Source organism: Vicia villosa, linkage group LG2 (assembly GCF_029867415.1).
Source record: "Vicia villosa cultivar HV-30 ecotype Madison, WI linkage group LG2, Vvil1.0, whole genome shotgun sequence".
NCBI lineage: Eukaryota > Viridiplantae > Streptophyta > Magnoliopsida > Fabales > Fabaceae > Vicia > Vicia villosa.
Window position 1 is genome coordinate 213,303,786 of NC_081181.1, and position 22,537 is coordinate 213,326,322.

Here is a 22,537-nt window from a genome sequence, read left to right on the forward strand (position 1 = left end):
GTACCCCAAAGCTATCCTCTCTAAAATAATATACATGACAGAGATTAAAAGCAATTTTTTTTTTTTGAAATGAAGAACTAATATTATAATAAAAGAAAAAAAAATAAATAGCATCAATCTAAATTAAAAAAAAATATCAAGGGGGAATACTAATCATACAAGAACAAATAAGTAAATAAAATCATTTTAAAATCAAATATATTTTTAAAATAAGAAGAAAAAATATGGTGTTGTACACGTTAAGTGAATGAGACATGCACAAAATATACATATCAAAAAAGGATGATGATGGTGCAAAATTTACCTCAACTTCTTCTTGAAGCATCATAAAATAAATATTAAATATTAAAGAAGATTAGACACATGTCCACTGTTCCCAATATTATGGGATATATTTAATTCACATATATCCCTTAACCAATATCATGCATGTATTTTTTATGTCCTTGCAGTAATCGGCAAAAAGATTTTTTTTTTAACCAAAAAGGGATTGTATTAATAATGAAAGAAAAAGGAAATACAAGGTATACAAGAGGGGTCTAAACCAAACCTCTTAAAATCAAATTCCGTTTGCTTACGTGTCGGACGTATATTCTTACTATTGATTTCCGTATCACGCATATATTCCGTGAGGTTAATTTTTGTGCGGATTTTCTAGCTAACATAAGTTTAAAGAGCAAAGCATTCGCTTAGTTTAATTTTGTGCATGATGAAATGTATACGGAATACTTGTTAGATAAGGCGGAATACATTTCGTATACATTTCATCAAGCACAAAATTAAACCAAGCGAATGCTTTGCTCTTTAAACCTATGTTAGCCAGAAAATCCGTACAAAAATTAGCCTCACGGAATATATGCGTGATACGAAAATCAATAGTAAGAGTATACGCCCGACACGTAAGCCAACGAGATTTGATCTTCCATGGCACCAAATTAGAATTTGAGAATGCCTTCACTACCAAGACACAATCGGTTTCAAGCCAAAGCATAGCCCACTTCATTTCCTTGGACATTTCAATAGCAATAATGATTTCCATGAACTCAGCCTGCACAGAGGTACCATGACTCAGAAATGCACAGAAGCTGCATCATTACGAAATATCCCACCACAGGCTATAAGTAATGGTGAACCGATCGCGACCCCATCAATATTACACTTGATCCAATTCTTAGCCGGAGGACACCAAAGAACTTCTTTCACATTAGCAGGCAAACCATTATGAACATTAATATCAAACTTCTTCAGAAAAATGAAGCTATTCATTGAATTATCAGCCTTTTTGTTAGACAGATTTCCCACCAATTTTGCTCTGGCCTTAATGTATGTTATGCATGTCTTCCAATGAACATACTTGTTTTCAAATCTTGCCAATTACGCGACTGCCATATTTGGTAAAAGATGAAAATCATGCTTGCTTTAATAACAGCCAATGCTTGATTGTTCCAAGGGCCTTTTAAGAAGTGTAAGCAGTCGTTTAAGGAATTGATAGGGGTTGTGGCAGAGATAATGTCACTGAACCAATGCCAAATGCTAGCTGCAAAGTGACACTCAAAAAACAAATGTGTGGATGTCTCACCAGCACAACTGCATAGAGAGCAGATAGAAGGAAAGGAGAATCCTGTAAGATGGTATTATCATCAGTAGGCATTCTATTTTGCATAAGTCTCCAAACAGTCATTGAGTGTGCTGGTGTTGAGTCTATGTCCCAGGGGAATCTAGTCCACAACTTAGAATTAATAGTCTTTCTTAACATCTTGTAAGCAAACTTGATTGTTAGAATACCATTTTCCTCATTTCTCCAAGCAAGCAATATCATCAATATCCAAATCAGAGATGGAGTAATTTTCAATAGTCTTCAGAAGTGAAGGCATTGCTTGATGAATGTTGTTGCGCAGTGCCCAAGCATTATCCTTCCAGCAGTCCACAATAAGACATATTACATTACAAAGTTTTTTTAAATTTTTAAATAAGATAATATTAATAAGAGAATTAAAGATTCTCGAAAATTTTTGAATACAACCGTAAAAACGGAGAAAAATTCGACAAAATAAACAAGAGAAATTACAAATCATTTAGAGTTGCGAAAGAAATAACAAAAGATCTTTGTTAAATTCGTAAAAGATACAAATGGAGTGAGTAATTTCTCCAATTAATAACCACTTTCACATCAAAGATTTGATACTATTATCCACATTCTAAACTTCATTCCGAAAGCCTATCTCATTTATTTGATAATCGAACTACTTTAGAGTTTACAGTTAGGTTACATTTAAATAAAATTTTATAAAATATTGTTTTGCAATTAAATTATAATTAATTAAATATTTAATTATTTTATCACGTTGTACCAAAATTTATTTAGAATCTTTAAAAATTAAATTATTAAATTTTACTCATTATCCAGTTATATTTATCGTTGTGAGTTCACTTAAATTTTATTTACACCTATTTAATTTTTTTCATCACAGATACGTTCCGTTTGGATGTCAATGATTTTAACAGTTTTTCGGTCGCAGTTGCGGAGAATTAAATTGCAGTTCTCCCTAGAAAATCCAACGTCAATCACCATTGAACCAACTAACACGAGATGTTGTGAATTTTAATCTACACCTCTATAATTAAATATCGATATATAACTATCAACTAAATTATGTTAACAATAATACAAAAAAATTTAATCATAATATATATTAATGATAAATTTAAGTAAGCATTATAGATTTCTACATAAAAGATAAGATATATTTAAACATTATTTTTATCACTTCTCAAATAAATCAAAACAGTATTTTTTTTTTTTTAACTTATACAATTTGATGTAATACTGTCCCATAGATACTAGTCCAATATTAAATTCCATCTATCTTATTACTACCACATATATATCAATCACATGATGTCTTCTCCACTGTATATATAAAAATAAAAAATCCCTTATAGTTTTTGTTGTGTAATAATTTATAAACCCCTTTATGGCCTCCTATAACAAGAAACTGGCCGGTACTTTTGGACGGTTGTTTCGTTTCTTTTAGCAACATTAGTTAGTGACCGGTAACCGATTCAACCGGTTCTAACCATGAGAGAGAAAAAATCTGTATATATTCCTTCTTCTCTTTCATAGCATTCCGTTACTATCCTTTCATCTCTTACCCTCTCTCATGGCTTCCGGTAGTTGCCGGTTCTTAAATCTCCACCGTTGAAATCATGAATGCATCTATGAATAATCCATAACTCATATCTCACAGTTTGTTATCTTTCCGGTTCGTCGAAGTTCCCGGTCGCCGGAGATTTTCTCCGGCGAACTCTCACGACTGAAGAAAGTTCTATCTCTGAGTTTATTCGATCGGTTTAGTTCTATTCCACTGCGGAATCAGAATCGTTACTAGCACAAAAACAAAATAGTAGAGTAATAATATCTTGAAGACTAAGCAAGCATCATGTTAGATCTTAATCTGAATGCTGAGTTGACTCAGAACGATGACTCGGTCATGCTACTGGAAAAAGTTCCACAAGCTTCTTCAGGAACTTCGAATTCGTCAATCGTGAATGCGGAGGGGTCGAGTAACATCACCGGAGATGACGACTCGTGTTCAACACGCGCCGGTGGTGTTTTCACCTTCCAATTCGGTATACTTAAGGTGGAAAAAGGAACCGACGCTGTTGCGACGAAAGAGCTGTTTCCGGTGAGTGCGGGGAACTGGCCGCACGGGGAGAGTTCGGCGATGCTGATTCCGGCGAGGAAGAGCGTGATGGATCTTTCACTTGATCAACGTATTGGAGGTGAAAATGGAGTTGCTCAGGTTCCGCAACGGCCGCAGGTGAAGAAGAGTCGGAGAGGACCGAGGTCACGAAGCTCTCAGTACAGAGGAGTCACGTTCTACAGAAGAACTGGAAGATGGGAATCGCATATCTGGTTCGTGCACTTCACGGTGTTCAATTTACTATTTTAGCCTTTCTGGTATTTTTTTTTTCTTGATTAATTATTGGAAATTAAAATTAATTATAATTGATTTAATTAGGTGTGAATTTTTAATTTAGTTGAATTGAATAATAATAATAATAATAATAATATCTAACTTTTTTTATTTATTGGCTGTGTTTGTTATTGTTGGATGTAGGGATTGTGGGAAGCAAGTTTATTTGGGTATGGATTTTTGTATTTGATTAATCAATTTCATTTATGTTGAAGTATTTAATTATTATATGCTTCTTTGCTATTTTTGGAATTTTTTATGAATTTCGTATTTGGTATTTGGTATTGTAGGTGGATTTGACACTGCTCATGCTGCTGCTAGGTAAAGTTTCTGCATAAATTTAATAAAATTCTTTCATTTGATTTTAATATAATGATTTGATTGATTGTTGTAATTGTTCATTGACTTAAAATTTTTTGAATTCAGAGCTTATGATCGAGCTGCTATAAAGTTCAGAGGACTTGATGCTGACATTAATTTCAATCTAGTTGAGTATGAAGAAGATATGAATCAGGTTTGTAAAACTACAACACCTTTTGATTTATAGATTTTTTTTGGGTTGCACCGGAAAAACTCCTACACTTAATGAATTCAGATTCAGATGATGGTGATTAATCTAATAATATAAATTTTTATCAATTGAGTCATGATTTGCGGGTTCTTTTGATTAATAGATTTATGTGTATCTTTGGTATAGGAATTTTGTTGAAAGTGTGTGACTTTTATCACCTTTTATTTATTCATTACTATATGATGACCAGATGAAGAATCTCTCAAAGGAGGAATTTGTGCACATACTACGTCGCCACAGTAATGGTTTCTCAAGGGGGAGTTCAAAATACAGAGGAGTAACACTTCACAAATGTGGTCGTTGGGAAGCTCGAATGGGACAACTCCTTGGAAAAAAGTGAGGACCTAATTCTTTTTAATCTGAAACTGAAGTATGAATTTGTTGTATTATAGGATTTGATATTATATGATATGAGTGCGAATTCAAGTTCCTGTTGGCCTATAAAAGGAAAGGAAATTGGTTTCACTTTCAGCTTCAAATGGGTCTATCTATACACTATACTATTTAGGCTTTTTCCATGTTTGGAGAAACATGTCTAAGATGCCAGTTTCAACTTTCAAAGAAACAATTGGCAAAGGTGTTTTTGTTGTTATAGATATTGCAATGATTTCGTGCAGGTATGTATATCTTGGGCTATTCGACAGCGAAGTAGAAGCTGCAAGGTCCTAATGAAACATAAATTATATTCTTACATAATGCATTGAATTTGAATTTACTACACTTGATTATCAAAGCTCATAAGGGTTCCAACCAACATGTATCCTTCATTTTGGTTTTGTGGAAATCAGGGCTTATGACAAGGCAGCTATCAAGTGTAATGGAAGAGAGGCTATGACAAACTTTGAGCCAAGTACATATGGAAGTGAGATCAAACCTGAAGCTATCAATGAAGGTAGAATTTCATAGCATTGTCTTTTTCTGACATATTTGACCTTGACTCATTAAAGGAACTAGTATATTAGTAATTGTTTAATGTAAAAAGGGGTTTTAATTTATCATTAACACAGGTGGCAGTCACAATCTTGACCTCAATTTAGGCATGGCAACTCCAGGGCATGAACCCAAAGAAAACAGAGGGTATCGTCAGTTTCAGACCACCCCTTACAACCTGTATCCTGGAAGGAATTTGAAGGTATATAATTGAACTCTACTACCTTCATATTTCAATATAAACAAAAAAGTAGATTATTTCAAATACTAGTACATTTTTGTTTATATTTAACTCCAGATTAGTACATCATCATTTACCACCGAAGTTTTTCACTTTCACCTCTTTTGCACTCAAGTTTCATAACACTCTTTGTTGGACACTATTGCTATAGAGCAAAATTTTATATGGGATCAGTGTTTTTTTGGCCTTTTTGGATTCACTAGTAGATTAATTAGTCCCTGCTTTTCTTTGGAAGCTGTTATCATTGTGAATCATTTGGTTGGAATTATTCATAATATGTCATGGTAAATTGGTAATAAATGTGGGTTCACTTTATCTGTGCAGATGGAGACTAATGCTAATTCAGTTCTTAGTGACCTGTCTTTGAAAAAGCTAGTTGCAACTGAACAGCGTCCTTCCATGTGGAATGCCACGTATTCTAGTTTCTTTCCCAATGAGGTAAAATTTCACTGACTATTATCTCTTTCTATCGCTGATAATCTGTTAACTGCCTATTCTTTTGTTTTGACTTTTGACTAGAGTGAATTGCTTTTCTTTGTTGAGTCTTTGAAATTTATAGAAACTTTATGACTTTCTATAATAAAATGAGTTGAATTTGGAATGAGATTTCAATGGATAACCCAATCACAACATTAAGACAATATTTGGAGGTGTACAGTGTGCATTAATAATAAAACTTGATATATAGTTGTTGAAACATTTTCGCAGGAAAGAGCAGAGAGAATCGGCATTGATCCTTCAAAAGGACCTCCCTACTGGGCATGGCAAGCACATAGTCAGGGCACTGCTTCCCCAGTACCACAATTCTCTACTGCAGCATCATCAGGATTCTCTATTTCAGCTACCTTTCCGCCAAATTCCATCTTTCAAACACAACCTATGAACTCAATTCCACTCCGTTTCACTCCATCCATCGCACCTGGTAGCAATGCATCTCAATACTATTATCAGGTGAAGTCCTCCCAGGCACCACCGTAGCCTATATTATGTAATAATACATATATATGATTGGCAATTAATCGCAACAAGTATTTGCGTTAAAACTCATTGTATAATTCAGTTAGGAATTGTTGATGTACTGAGATATGACATTTTAATGCTTATCTTGGTTAAACCATTAAATACTCAGAATGTGTATCAAAGATAAACATCTAATGATCATTTTACCTGCTTGCATGTGTGACAATTTAAGTTCTTGCACAAATTTTCTTATTACACCAGCATTGTGACAAATTTTCTTGTATAGTTTATTGTCAAATGCCTTGCCATCTTCATTTTTGTATAATTTGGAGTTTGCTTTCATAGAGGTGTATATTTGTAGTTCGGTATGTTGATTCTCTTCAGAATGTCAGTGATGTGCTTCATTTGATGGATTACCATTCCTTTTCCGGTATCATCAAATTCAAGACCGAGAAAGTGCTTCAATCCTCCTATATCAATCATGTCAAATTCATTGCTCATATGCAGTTTGAGGTTCTGAATCTCAATATGACTACTCCTAATTATGAGTAGATGATCCACATATTGGCCCACTATATAAAGATAGTCTCGATTCAAGCCTTTAACATAGATTTCATGCTCAATTGTGCACTTGGAATAGCCATTGTGTTTGAGGAACTCATCAATTCCTTATTAGAAGTTCTTCATGTTATAGAGAGCATTATTAAGCTTTAAGATCTTATCTTTCTCACCTTTCTTAATGAATTCATGATGTTGTTCAAGATAAATTTCTTCCTCAAGGTATCCATTGAGAAATGCACACTTGACATCAATTTAAACAAACTTCTATTGCATAAAGTTAGCCACAAAAACTACTAACCTTGCAGTACCAATCTTTGGTGTTGTAAAATATAATAATAATATTTGACCACAATAAGACCTTTAACTCAACACCTCCGAACCAAGAGTTATGAAAAATTAAAAGAAATTATTAGATCACTTTAGATTTTAAGGCATAGTTTCGCAATTCTCCACCTTGACTCAAACTCCACGATGATGTCAATTTAACGATTAACCAACTTGTAGCTCTCTCTAAAGTTTGAATCATTATTCAACGAACTTGATCAAGTCCAAACAATGTTTGAACCTTTTTCTAGGTATTTCCATCCACTTGCATTCAACCATCATTTATTTTTTAGGTAGTCTCACAAACTTACAAGCATGATTCTTCATCAGTGAATGGATTTCATCATTCACTGTCATCATCCATTTTTACTCTTTTTAATTTTGAATGTCTCCCTGAATATCTTTGGTTATGTGTCTTGCAACTCTTCCGTCTAATTCAAATCATAACAAAGAAGCTTAGCACAACCATATCTCTGAAGAGGTACAATTTCTATCTTTATCCTATCACAAGTCAAATGATAATCAAGAACCATTATATATTTTCTCTCATTAGAACTAGAAGTAGGAGTCTTAACTTTCTCTTCATCTCTAGTCTTCCTAGAAAGAACCTCCACCTCTAGCTTAATCTTCTCTACCATAATTTTGAATACCTTCACCTCAAGGTCTTTACACTTTTCCCCATACAAGTCTCATCAAAGGTGACATACATGCTTATAATAAATTTTGATCCTCCAAGCTCCACCTCGCACAACTTGTAACCCTTCACACCATTTGGATAATCAATCAAGACACACTTCACAATCCCAATTTAGTCTAGCTTTATATGTTCAAATTAGAGTAGTCTATCGGTTTTCTACTTCAAACCTCCATAGGCTTCTTGAAGTATGTTCATGTGAATGGACTCTATCGATCAAATTAGTTGCTTTAGCAACACCGTTATCCTAGAAACTCTTTGGAAATGTATCTCTCAACAACATGCATCTTATATCATCTCTAAAATAGTCATTTTCCTACATTCAACTAGGCCATTTTTTTAGATGTGTAAGCAACGGTTATATGGATCTTTATACTTTATTTTTTTGCAAAACTCATTAAATTTTTTAGAAAAAACTCCATGTCATTTTTAGATCCACTTTCACTATCATATCCTGATCTCAAATTCTATAGCTTGATTTTGTCATGAAAATTTTGATTAGCTAATGATGCGTGACCACTAACACTTGAACCATATAAAACATATAACCTACACATTTTAGACTCTTTAGCCACGATCCTTGCACCATGTGAAATTGTCTACACCATATGTTCAACTATTGTGCAATAACCTAAATCATCATGCATGCTTAAGGACAAAAAAATCACTTAAACTCAGGAACATACCTCACATTTCTTAAAAAGAACTTATGATTATCATACATTTTATTTCTAACTCTGCCAACAGCATGAACTTTTCAAGCCTTATTGTCATTGAATCAAACGACTCCACTTATTTTCATATCAAAAGTCTTAAAGTATTATTTTCTATGACACATGTGATAAGAACATTCTAAGCCCATATCCCAACTTTTCTCTATCTCAAAACTCAACATCAGTAATACACTATCATTCTCATAACCATCCTTATCTAAGACATTTGCAATTTGAATAGGACCATCATTACCAAACCTTTTTTGAGATTATTTTTTTTTTTGAAGTGGTCGGTTTTAAGACAACTAAAGCATTTTAACCCATACACAAAACTCTTGGATTTAGACTTACCTCTATTGTCACTCGTTCTTCTTGAAACACTCAATATTTCACCACAAACACTACCATAAACCTTCAAATATTTCATTGTTAAAAGCTCCTTAGACCTCGCAGTCATTTGGAATTCATCCTAGGTGATAGTACTTTTTTTTAAGGAGGGCATCCTTGAAATACTCAAAAAAATATGTGAAATAAACTTAACAAGAGTAGAATCTAGTACTCAAAATCAATTGTCACTTTAATCTTTTCCAATTCAATGATGATTTTGGAAAATTCTCTCTATTGATCCATAACGGGTTTGTTCTCTGCCATTCTGAGTGGGTAGAATTGTTGTTTCAAACTCAACATGTGAGTGAAGGATGTAATATCTCATATCCTCTTAAATGCTCATTTATTTATTAAGTGGGAAAAATTGAGTAATTAGTGAGTTAAGACGAGATTAATTCTTAATCAATCCTCTTAATCTTTTCTATTTAGTAAGAGAGGACAATTTGGTAAATTTTGATGAGTGGCATTTTTAAGAATATGAAAAGATAGTACGGGCAAGATTTTCAAAATTCCCTTATCATGTCATCTCATCTTAAGCCATCATCTTCTTCTTGAATAAGGTGAGTTCTTAACTAGTTTAAGCTTTAGGGGGAAATTTTCATGAAAATTTGGGAGTTAGGGTGTTGTGAATCCTTACTATGTTGTGAAATTGATATTTGATGCACGATATTATTGTTGTGTTGCATGTCTTTGTTGTTAATTCATGATGTTTGATGTTGTTTGTGTGTAATATGATGTTATGTTGTGTTGTTGTTATATGTTGTGTTGTGTTGTGTTGAAGTTATGTTGTTCTTGTTACATGATGTTATGACTTGTTGATGGCATGAAGTTGTGTTGTTGTGGTTTGGAGTTGTGATTTTTAATTCATTAGAGAATCATAAAAGTAAGGTTGCTACGTATGTCATGTGTTGAATTGAAATGGCTTGATGTATTATATGATGATAGAATGAGTTGGATTATTAGAAATTAATGATGTTAAGCAATGATGAAAATATAGTTGTATATATATCGTGTGACGTATAGTGTGTGAATGTAAAGTGTGCGTGTGTGCGTCTAGTTATGTGTGTAATTGTATCATTACATACAATAATATATTTATGTACTTTATAGTGTCTATGCTAATTTTAGCGATGCTAATCATGAATTATGTGCTTTTTGTACGGTCAATTATGTGTCTTATTAGTGAGTAATGTGTGTTAGTATATTATATTTTAATACTAATTAGTCATTAAGCGTGTTAGTATATTATATTTCAATGCTAATATAACGTGTGTTAGTATATTATATTATATTAATGGTATGGTTCTCATCGTGCTTGTAATTATGTAATTTCATAATTGTCTTAAGCATGTGTGCTACATGTAATAAAGTGTTAATATTAATTCTATCAATTTGCATATTTGATTTGTAAATTTCAATTATGTTGATTTTCATTGTGCTTGTAATTATGTAATTTCATAATTGTCTTAAGCATATGTGCTACATGTAATAAAGTATTAATGTTAATTCTATCAATTTGTATCTTTGATTTGTGAATTTTAATTATGTATTTTATGTGTGTGTTTACCATAACGTATACCAGTAGTCTTCTGTATAGATATGAATAATGAATCTGCTACATGTGGTGTGATTTTTACTGTGATGTGTTGTCATTTTGTAGTGTTTGTGTTTGATTTCTTGTATGATCATGCACATTATAATATGTACAGTATGATGTGAAATGTATAATATGTTATATGCATCTTAATGTTAATTTGATCACTTGTATGATGTTGAATTCATGGTATGAAATGGTTGCGTATGTTAGAATATGATTGGATATGGTTTGGAATAGTTAAAGGTTGAAGAAGATGAGTTTAGAAATGAGATTTTTGGAAAAGTTCTAGGTGAAAATTGATTGTCATATGACACCAATCGATTGCCTTGTTGTTTCGAGTGAAAATTTTGAGTTGAATGTTCAGAACAATCAATTGTTCCCCATGACAATCAATTGTTTCTCTTGTATTCACCAAAAAATGAATTTTGTAACTCTGTTTAGGGTGTGTTTGGATGCGTTGGAAAGATAGTTCAATGCGCTGCCATTCGGTGAAGTAAAATCATGCTTGGATGCCAAATATCACTTGTTTGATGATTCTAAGCTTTCATGAATGCTTTGTAACTTATATTATGATATGTATGCATTGGATGAACAATAATTGGTCAAATTTTATGATAATGAATAATATTAAATCTAGGATGATAGTTAGATGAGAATGATTAGTAAATATAAACTTAAGTTATGATGAATAACTTGAGTTGTGATTCTCGATTGTGAAAGATACCTTGGTGTGTACCCATGAGCTAGTAGTCATTTGAGATGAATTGTTCCATCTACGAGAATGCTTGAATGGCATGAATGGTGAATGATAGTTTAGTTACGTGTTAATAAGATTTGTATGGAAACATAGCATGATAATGTGATTGATGAGTATAATCATGTATTCAAGAATAACTCATTTTTGTGCTTATCCCGAGTTTGACTCTTTGATAAGTGCAAAAATATCGTAATTTTGTGTATATAATTTGTTGCACTTATCAATACTTTATGTTAATACCGTTTGAATAATTCTCTATTTTGTTTGTAAATCCGTGTACTTTGTAAATAGTTGTATTTTCATATACTTTTATACTGTTTGATAGCTTGTGGCTTTTTGTAGGTATTGATACGTATTTGGAGCATGAGCAATAAAGTGTCGAAGACACAGCTTCAAAAGCGCGATTTTGAGTAGCTCGTAAATGGATAAGACTCAAAACAAATATGAGAAAATTTATCAATTTTGTTGATATTAATTAATTATTAGATAGTAAATTTAATAAGCTTTCCAACGCTTCGAACCGGGCACAAATCGGAGTTACGGTTCTCAAGTTATGTCCAAAATAAGATTTCATGTTCTGGTGTAGCACGCGCTGGCTTAACGCGCGACGCGCGCTCTGGGAAGTTTGGAAAGTCATTAAATAGGTAAAAATAAGACTTTTTAGGGTTATGCTTTGGGGTATTTGTTCCCAAAGTCATCACAACCATTTTTGAGTAGGGCGAGCTTGAAAACATCAATTGGGGGTTGCATCTTGATGATCGGAGGTCAAATTTCTCATCAATTGGTGTTGAAAAACCAAGAAATGTTTGGTCCATCTTCTTCTATTCTCTTTGTATTTCTCTTTTGTTGAGTTTGTATGTAAATTACTCTAAACCCATGGATGTTTGTTACTCTTTCTATTAGTTGTATAAAATTTGCTTTACAAATCTTAATTGGTGTTTCCTTGATCTTTTTGCTTAAATGCTTTGGATTTGTGTTGTTGTAGAAATAGACATCATGAATCTTGATTAGGGGGATATCAGTTAGCTTTAGATTCTAGAGATATGATTGGGGTTAACATCCACATAATATCTAAGTTTAAAGCCTCTGTGTTGTTCGATTGGTTGAGACATTGTCGAAAGAGCAATATGGTTGAACTGTCGTCGGTGTTGCAGAAATGGACATTGATGTGAGAGATATGTGGTGATTCTGACGAGTATTATAAATTGAGCGTGGCGGAATGATAAATCTAAGTTTGTGAGGAGTAGTTTAGATTCAAACCAGATAATTTATTCTCTAACAAGAATGTATATATTTTATGTTCATATGTTATATTTTCCACCTTTTACTTAAAACCCATTTAACCCAAACTCAAGAACTAAGAATTCGTCTAACGGCAGTTCGGTAGCACTAATCCCTGTAGAGACGATAAAATTCCCTGATAAATACTTCCAAATCTTTTGTTGCTTGTCATTTTACTGCTTCAACAAAATGGCACCGTTGCCGGGGATTAGTGTTTTTATTGAATTTTCATTGCGATAGTTTCTTTGTTTTTGAGTTTTGTGAATATCGTATATTTGTGAATTCCCTAATACTTGTATAATTTTGTATAGTGAATTGTATAGATACATGTTTTAATTTTTGTTTGGTAGACTTATTAAACAAGTTGAACTCGGATAGTTCTTTAATTTCAAATCTTCACTTTTTAACTTGTTTATTTAATTTCACCAGACTTTTGTAAAAATCGTGTTTTTTTCTTATCATTACGTGTTTGTTAATACATGTTGTTTACGTATTGTTGTATATTCTCTTGTTTCGTAATGTTTGCTCGTGTGTGGTTAGGACATTTTCTTTAGGTTCGCGTTGGGGTGAAAGTGTTGGCGTGTCGTGGAAACTACTATCCGAGCACAATAAAGGCGTCGAGCTAACGACGTAAAACAAGCGCTTGTTGGGAGGCACCCCAACAATTTTGACTTTTGTAAACTCTATTAGTTGTGTAAAATGAGATGTGTAGGTGTTAAGTGGAGGCTACACCAGCTGTTCAGTCTTTTGGACAGGTTTTTGTTTTTCTGGTGTAGCACGCGTCACGCGCCCTGTAGCTTTTGGCCAGTAAATTCTTTTTAATGGTTCACTTAGCTAGCCTTTTTTCCTTACACCAAGGCTTTATAGTATAGTATTGGCTAAATTACAGTTTCGGTCCCCCTATTTTTATGTTTTCACGATTTTAGTCCCCCTATTTTGTTTTTAAACACTTTTGGTCCCTCATCCCCACTTTGGCTACAAAAAACGCTTATGTGTCACATTTTAAAATAAGTTTTTTTGGTCCCCATCCTCACTTTTGGTCCTCCATCCTCATTTGAGGATGAGCTACATATTTTAAAAAGTGACACATAAGTGTTTTTTTAAGCCAAAATAGGGATGAGGAACCAAAAGTGTTTAAAAACAAAATAGGGGGACTAAAATCGTGAAAACACCAAAATAGAGGGACCAAAACTGTAATTTAGCCTAATTTTTTTTATCTTCAATCAATAATCATGTGAATAGGCATAGAATCTTTATAGTGATTTCAAAAACAAAAACAAGAGGTTCTAGATACCACTTGTTAGTAACTTGTTAAACAGCCACACAAGAAAGGAAAAGTTAAAATTGATTTTGAATTTGGTGTACACCTTTAACATATCATTTGTGATCATATTGTGATTACTTATATATTTCATAAATTGGAATTACAAAGTACTAATGAGGTTCAAGATATGATATCAATTTAATTAGTTGCTTACTCCCTCTGATTTTATTTATAAGAGCAAATACATTGCATATTCAATGAATCTAAAACATTATTATTTTTTCTTATAAATTGAATCATATGGAGTATTTGCATACCAATTAACATAACTAACCCAACTAACATCTTACTTGAAAAAATATGTAACATGCTTTTATTTTATGCTTAAATACGTAACATAATTAAATTACTTATTTGAATTATTTTTTAAAAAAATTAGGCTTAATTGCAACTTTAGTCCCCCTATTTAATCTTTTTCTTGATTTTGACCCTCTCATTTTAAAAACCATTATTTTGGTCCATTTTTTAAGTTTTTTCTTTAGTTTTGGTCCCCCTTCAAATTTAATGATATTTTTTGATGACTTGGCACTGATTTTGCTTATGTGTCAAGCCCAACACATTTTAATATTAATAAAATTATTTTACATTTATTTCATATTTACTTTATTGTTTCAGTTAATATTTTTTAATTCATCTAAAATCAACTTTATCAAAATCCTTAATATTTGTGTTATTTTACGTTATTTTAATAGTATTCATCTAAAATCATATTTATGTTATCTTAATATTTTACATTTTAAATACTTTTGCTTATATGTTTTGGAAAAATCCTTAATATGAAAATCAACTACACACATTTTCAACTACAGATTTTCACATTAGACATAAAACAGCTCAATATCAACAAGCTGTCAATAATAAACAACACAAATATTTTAATAAATCAATAACTCAACAACATAAGTGTAAACAGAAGAAGAAGGAGAATCTAATTTCAGAAAAATTCAACAATCACAATATTACAAACCATGAACATAAGCAAATCAATAACCTTGAAAAACATTTAAAAAATACTCTAAAAGGAAAACAATAAAATTTCAAACAACAACACATTCAAATCAAAAATTGAAAAGCAAAAGAAGAAGAAACTGAGTCTGCCACAAATTTGTCAGTTCCCCGACAAATTCGACACCGTTGAAGTAGCCGACGACATTGCCCATGAAACCCAGCGTAGAAGTCGTGACCACCATTCAAACTTCTCTCTGTTTTAGATAGATCTACACAAAACCATTCCTCTATCGCAAAAACCACCGCCGACAACACCTCTTCTGTCCCAGATCCTCTAATGTTACTTGCATCTCACAGATCCAGTTGTTTCCTTTATTTTCTCTCTTTCATTTCCTTTTTGATTTCATGATTGCTATTTAGCTATGTTTTGTTGAGAGATTAAGGGAGTTTGAGTTATGACGTGTGAAAATGGAAGAGAGGAAGAAATAAAAAAAATTGGTTGGGAATGAAGATGGAGGCGCCGGAGATGAAGGGGGGGTGTAAGGGAGTTTGAGTTATGAAGTGTGAAAATGGAAGAGAAGAAGAAATAAAAAATTTGGTTGGGAATGAAGATGGAGGCGCCGGAGATGAAGGGGGATGGTTAGGGTTTCCCCAAATTACTATGTCAAAAAAATAGATGAATTAAAAAATAATAACTAAATTATATAAAGAATAACGTAAATAAAGTAAATATAATTTTTATTAATATTAAAATGGAATGGATTTCTCCAAATTACATTTTAATATTTTATATTTTACATTATTAAAAAATATTAACTGAAACAATAACGTAAATATGAAATAAATGTAAAATAATTTTATTAATATTAAAATGTGTTGGACTTGACACATAAGCAAAATTAGTGCCAAGTCATCAAAAAATACCATCAAATTTGAAGGGGGACCTAAACTAAAGAAAAAACTTAAAAAATGGACCAAAATAATGGTTTTTAAAATGAGAGGATCAAAATCAAGAAAAAGATTAAATAGGGGGACTAAAGTTGCAATTAAGCCAAAAAATTATATATTGTATAAAAATGTTAACTTTTAATAAAATGAATAGTTGCTTTAATAGATATATACCGATAAGAATGATAGGGAGTTTAATAATTTTATTATATGCACATTAAATATTAAATATTAGTTGTTAGAAGTTATTTATTAATTTATCTTTTAACTAATGTCTTAATGATATTGTTAGTTACAAATAAAGCGTGTATGAAATGATACAAGTTTCTATTGCGCTCAATATTGGTTCACAATCAATAACAACCCAAATGTCAAACTTTATTTTCAATTAAAAAAATTTAATTAGTTGTTTTTTGTTGACCTAATTCATAAAAAATTGGTCCAGGAAAAAGGACCGGTTATAAATCTCTAAAATAATATAAAGAAATATTGTAAAAAGAGTCAATGTGACTTGTAATCCTCGCCAAAGAGATAGTTCCCAATCTCAAAGCTACGTTATCATTTTTTGAATTTAATGATTACAATAAATCTCCTATAACAATTTATTTTAGATAATCGAGAATTGCCTTCAACAGATTATGTAGTCTTACTTAGCCTTAGATATTTTTATTTTTTGTTGAGATTAGTTCACTTTGTATATCAGTATGTTTTTAATAAAGGATCTAATGGTGATAGTAATTATATACTAATCACAATAGGATTAAGAGACTTCGTGGTTCATCATTCTATTTCTCTTTGTTTACACACAATTAACTACATTGATTTTAGTAAATTGTGCTTTAGATGATAAAATGGAGGACACAAAATTTGTTTATATACATCAAGCTTTAACAGAGCTCTTTCATAATTTACTCAAATTGCAATACAAAATAAAAGTTTTACTTTTGGTTCCTAATAAAATTAATAAACAAGGATGCATATATTCAACTGCAATAAAAAGATAAAATTCTATAATAATATAATAAACGTTATATATTAAAATTCATTTGTCCGACAAATTTTTCTAGTGTTTAAGTTTAGTTTAAGCATAAAACAACTTGAATCATGGATATGCAAATGTTAGAATACAATGTCATATAAATTCTTGAATTGTAGTTTTATCATTCATATAATTCAATTGACTTGAAAAAAGAATACAAAATTTATACCTAAAATAAAATAAATTATGTCTCATGTTAAGGAACCATATATGTGCAATCAAGTGATGGAATAGAGATTTGCTATTGAGTCTTTTTGTGGGCTTCGCAGACGGTCCAAAACAAAATGTATGTTACAATCTTTTTTAATATTAACATTGATCAAAGTGTAGTATTACTTAATTAAAAATCTAACATTATCAACTCTTAAATAAGTTGAGTATGTGCATACATAGTTCACTTATAACTTGTTAACATATGCTCAAAATAAATATTCAAATATTCTTTCATCCTAATTAACATAAAATATATTTAATGTTCCCCACAAATTGTCCTAATTCTTACCATCTTATTAGTTTAAGAATAATTAATTAAATAAAATGACTCATGTGAAAATGTGCAATTCAACTAAAATAAAATTATATTATTTTGAAGGGATGAGAATAACATTTATAAATAGTAGTGATTTGATGGGAGTCAGACACATCAATGTATAAAATTAATATATTTTTCCATAATAATTTCTCTAGAAATAGCCATCAAGAAAGACTTTTGAGAAAGTACGAATAAAAAAAATAGATTATTTATCATTAGATTATGGTCTTAAATTATCAATATTGTGTGTAATGCCCCAGATTTTTAATACTAACTATTAGTATACTAGTGATATATTAATGGTCTAATGAGATGATTAATAAACTTAATTTCCTATATTCGAGAAGAAGAATGTCATTGTTAGCAAATTAGATTGAATACCAAGAGCATTATGGAATTTTCTCATGTCCAATATTTAAGCCAATTGGAGAAGGTTTTTCCTCATTTATCATCTTGTTTCTCTCACTTAGTAACCAGAATTTTAAAGAGAAGAGAAAAAAACTAGAAAGGGAGGCGAGAGTTGAAGGAGAAAGAAGAGGAAGATCTTGATTTCATCATCAAATGGTCTTGTATGTGTGAACTCCTAGAAGATTCTTGAATATAAAATTGGGGATGGAACTAAAACACCTTTCTGGCATAGCAAGTGGATCGGACATCAACCACTAAGGTCAGTATTCCCAACCTTATTTTCATGTGTACAAAATCCTGGGGGCAGTGTGGATTCAATGGGGGAGAGAGTAGAATTGGGATGGCAGTGGAACATTAATATCAGGGAACAGATGGAAGATGTACTAGTGCAACAAGAAAAGGAAGAACTCTTAACAATTCTAAAAGAAGTCGAACCAATTACTGCAATCCGGGACAAGTATGTTTGGTCTTTGGGTGGTCATGAAGGGTTTAAGGTCAAAGAGTATTACTGGAAATTACAGGAGGATGGGGATGGAGATGGTATGGTGATGGAAAATAGGACGGCTATCAATATCATTTGGAAAGCATGTATGCCATCGAAAGTACAGATTTTTGCTTGGAGAATGCTCAAACATAGGATTCCAACTCGCAGTCAACTTAAGCACATAAACATTATTGAAGATGATGAAGATTGTAGGTGTGTGTTTGGGTGCCCAATTATAGAAGATACTCAACACCTCTTCATGGACTGTATCAAAGTGAGAAAGGTATGGAATTTGATTTATCAATGATTGGGAATCTTTGTGGATATGAATGTGGACTGTGGGAATCACCTATTACATTTTGTGGAGGCTTTGAAACAACACTGTCCAGCTAAGAGAGCAGTGGCAATCTGGGCAGCTGTATGTTGGTGTTATTGGAAGCTCATAAATGAAATAGTTTTCGAGAATGTGAATGAAGATCTAGAAGACATGGTGCATAAGGTGAAGATGTACACCTGGTGGTGGATGGCCATTGGAAGCAAGACGAAGCTAGGTTGTTCTTTCCATGAGTGGCACAATTATCCTCTTTTATATATGTCTTAGTAAACCTGCTATATTGTTTTTCCATGTTGTAACTAGAGCTAGTCTTTGAGCTGACTGTGCAATATTCATGTAATTATGTAATGTGAACTGCACTACTGGTGCAGAATCAATAAAACTCATTGCTTATCAAAAAAAACTTAGAGCATCACCATCTCATCCTCATATCACTCAATTTTTAGGTTTTGTCAATTAAAGATGGGGTTTACAGTTAGTAACTTCTTAGGAAATAGATTAAGACAAACAATGCATGTTGGGTTAGGCTAGGGATGTTGAAATTTTGTCTTGTAGTGAATTGCATGTCCATAATTATTACTTGTTCTAAAAATATTAATATGTCTATTGTGAATGATGGTTGAGTTGTGTATATTTCTTGCCATGGGATTATATTGATCATTTGTGATTGGAAAATATGAGAATATCTCATTTTCATTGATATCCAACATGTCAAAATATTTGTTTAATGCATGCTTGATATGAAATGATCTTGAGTGAATGAACTTGCATGTGTTGTTTATGTTGTATTTTAATCCTATTAACATGTTACAGAATGTTGGTGAGTGATTGATTGTTTATTGGACTGCAAAAACCTAGGTTTAAACATGAAATTCTAGAAAATTTGCAGCATGAAATTGATTACACCTAGCATAGTCGATTACCTCTTTGAAATTATGGGTTTTTATGAAACAGAAAGTTGGTGTAATCGATTACACTAAAAGTATAATCAATTAACACCCTGATATTTTAAATATTTTTGGGAGAGAAAGTTGGTGCAATCGATTACACCCTTGGTGCAATCAATTACACTTTCTGTAAATTTGAATTTTTCATTTGTTTTCTTGTTTTACGTGACTTGAGTGATGAAAATTGCAATTGTAATGTAGTACCATGAGAATATAATAAATTCATGATTAATTATGATTTTATTAGTATGTGAATCATGTATGAATTGTGAGAGCTTCTTAGAGGTGTGTGAATATGGTATAATAGAATGATGTAAAACATTCGGAAAATCATTGGGTCTAATTAAGCTGGATGAGCCCTAGTTGGTTAAGTTGAAGCATCCTCGTCTTCCAGTGTCATGAGAGGTCGAGTAAGGTTTAATGAGACTGAAAGCTCTTGACAATCATGCAAGATAAGCAAGTAAGGAAGAATAGAGATGAACATCTTGTAGGTTAATTGACTAGGAACGATTATTAAAGTAATCCTATTGATTCATGTGAGTGCTTACCTAATGGAAACTACTTGATAAGTAAGAATACCATAGAATTGAGATAGTATCCGCCGTTGATAAATTCTCAAAAGTGTGGTGACACTTCAATCCTTGGTGCATACCGATATAGTGATTCTGATTAGTATAGAAACTAATAGATGAAAGCTTGATTCTTAGGGCTTGCCTAATTTGTAGTTTGAAATGTAGGAAAGTAAGACCTGATAAAGAGGAAGGTATGACAACTCTGGATATTTCCTTACTAGACATGATCCTAAAATAAGGATATGTCTAGTTCTAAAAACCGCCTTAATGACATGATCTAATAGAAGAGGGTAGAAACATTTGTAAAACCTTACCTGTGTGGGCAGAAGACTTAGTTGTTCATGGATTTGATTTAACTGTGCCAAGATATGTAGTTTCTATTGTTCTACATGGCAAGTGTACATAGTATATTAAATTTCACGTGATGTATAAAGTGAGATTAAGCTCCAGATCCTTTATTTCTATCCGAGTACGTGAGTGTAGTACTAGTATAATAGGATTACGGGCGGGAAAACCCTTTAGAGATGAGTGGAACCATAATATAGGGAAACTCCACTAAGATGTAGTATTTCACCTCATTCATGTTGTTGTTTTCAAGTATCTCAAAGAAGGACAAGGTTAAAGGCAAGGAAACATGAAGACTTGAAGTTCCGTTTTAGCCAGTTTTGTTTCCGTCGTGTGATCTTGTGTAGGACTATTATATAGACATCTTTGTTATTCATGTAAAATGTTTTGTTATGTGTCATATCATACATCCTTTGAGATGTAATCTAGATACTAAACGTATGTACTCAGTACCAAGTTAACACTTAATGTAATGTGATTCTAGACGCGTATTATGTTGAAGTGTTATAGTTGGTATCATAGCAGGTTGATTCTCGACCCATCTATGAGACATCATTAGTAAATTATTTTCTTCCTCGTATGTGTGTTTGTCGGCATAATCCCTAATGTCATATTATATAGTGTTAGGCCTAAGCAACTTAACTTTTATATGTATGACAGGCTGATTATGATTGAGCTATGCAGAGAACGTGGGAGGCCTAGAGCCTAGAATGTAGAACCCTACCGAAGGTGGAAAATGAAGGAACCCATGGCCCCAATTATATATGCAGCAGCAACAATAACAGTTTATGTTATAGATGATGCAGTAGATGCATGGTCAGTCACAACCTCAACCCAGTCCACAAAATATAGGAAATGGAAGCTTTCAAAAGTTCTAGAGAATGAGTCCTCTCGAGTTTGGAGGTAATTTTGATCCTCTCCTGGAGAATGACTAGTTCACCGGTATGGATAGAGTATTTCATATGCTTACTCTTCTTCTATAAGCTTTACATTCTTCTTTATTATCAACGCGCTTCTTCTTTGATATTTTATATCTCTGTTTTTTAATAATGCCAAGGGAGTGAAGTATAATCTTTATATCTATTATGGGGATTTAATACTTCAAAATAGAAAATTTCTTTACCCACCTCCCTATGGGTGGTCACCTCCTGCGAAAAACCAAAACTACCCCTGCTTCGGAAGTTCATTTCCGAAAGCGTGTTTTTTTAAAAAAATTGACTTACTTCGGAAGTTCATTTCCGAAACAATCATTTCGGAAGTTCACTTCCGAAATACTGCGATTTCTGCAGATTTATCAAAACACTCCCCCTCCCCAATCATTTACCCTAAATCAAAACAAAAAGTGGCAGAGGCGAAAATTTGTGCAAACAGAATTCCAAAGCTGCATCAAGGCTCCAATCACACTGCTAAACAACATTCAAAAGCCCTCAATCCTAACACTTTGTAAGTTTTGAAATTTTTAGATCTATTATTCAAATGCATGTTATTTAGGGTTTTAATTGCATAAATGATATATGGCTAGGTTGTTAGTAGTATTTAGGTTGTTTAGAAGCATTTTGATTTGGTTTGAAGGTTGATTTAGGGGTCTGCCATGGAAGTTGCAGGAAATTGCATCGCAGGGGTGTTTCGGAAGTTCATTTTCGAAAACACCTCTATCCCAGTT

At 32.3% G+C, this 22,537-nt stretch overlaps 2 protein-coding genes across 3 annotated transcripts; both read left to right on the forward strand.

The window, feature by feature from the left end:
• Nucleotides 1-3,014: 3,014 nt before the first annotated feature.
• On the forward strand, nt 3,015-6,905 carry LOC131653806 (ethylene-responsive transcription factor RAP2-7-like). 2 transcript variants are annotated; one of them, XM_058924095.1, is made up of 10 exons: nt 3,015-3,916; nt 4,122-4,147; nt 4,268-4,298; nt 4,404-4,491; nt 4,739-4,884; nt 5,166-5,210; nt 5,337-5,440; nt 5,556-5,680; nt 6,044-6,157; nt 6,428-6,905. In XM_058924095.1, the coding sequence occupies exons 1-10, from the start codon at nt 3,441-3,443 to the stop codon at nt 6,695-6,697; spliced, it is 1,425 nt and encodes a 474-aa protein (XP_058780078.1). In that variant the 5' UTR covers nt 3,015-3,440; the 3' UTR covers nt 6,698-6,905. The 2 variants fall into 2 exon arrangements, with proteins under 2 accessions (XP_058780078.1, XP_058780079.1); XM_058924096.1 differs by lacking the exon at nt 5,166-5,210 and having other exon boundaries at nt 3,019-3,916.
• An 11,604-nt stretch (nt 6,906-18,509) lies between these two features.
• LOC131651276 (uncharacterized) lies at nt 18,510-18,983 on the forward strand. The gene has a single exon (XM_058920947.1). The coding sequence runs from the start codon at nt 18,510-18,512 to the stop codon at nt 18,981-18,983; it is 474 nt and encodes a 157-aa protein (XP_058776930.1).
• The last annotated feature ends 3,554 nt before the right edge of the window (nt 18,984-22,537 follow it).

Coding starts and splice junctions, on each gene's coding strand:
- LOC131653806 (XM_058924095.1), top strand. CDS start 3,441: ATGTTAGATCTTAATCTGAATGCTGAGTTGACTCAGAACGATGACTCG. Junction 3,917..4,121: donor AGATGGGAATCGCATATCTG/GTTCGTGCACTT, acceptor TGTTGGATGTAG/GGATTGTGGGAAGCAAGTTT. Junction 4,148..4,267: donor TGGGAAGCAAGTTTATTTGG/GTATGGATTTTT, acceptor TTGGTATTGTAG/GTGGATTTGACACTGCTCAT.
- LOC131651276 (XM_058920947.1), top strand. CDS start 18,510: ATGGGGGAGAGAGTAGAATTGGGATGGCAGTGGAACATTAATATCAGG.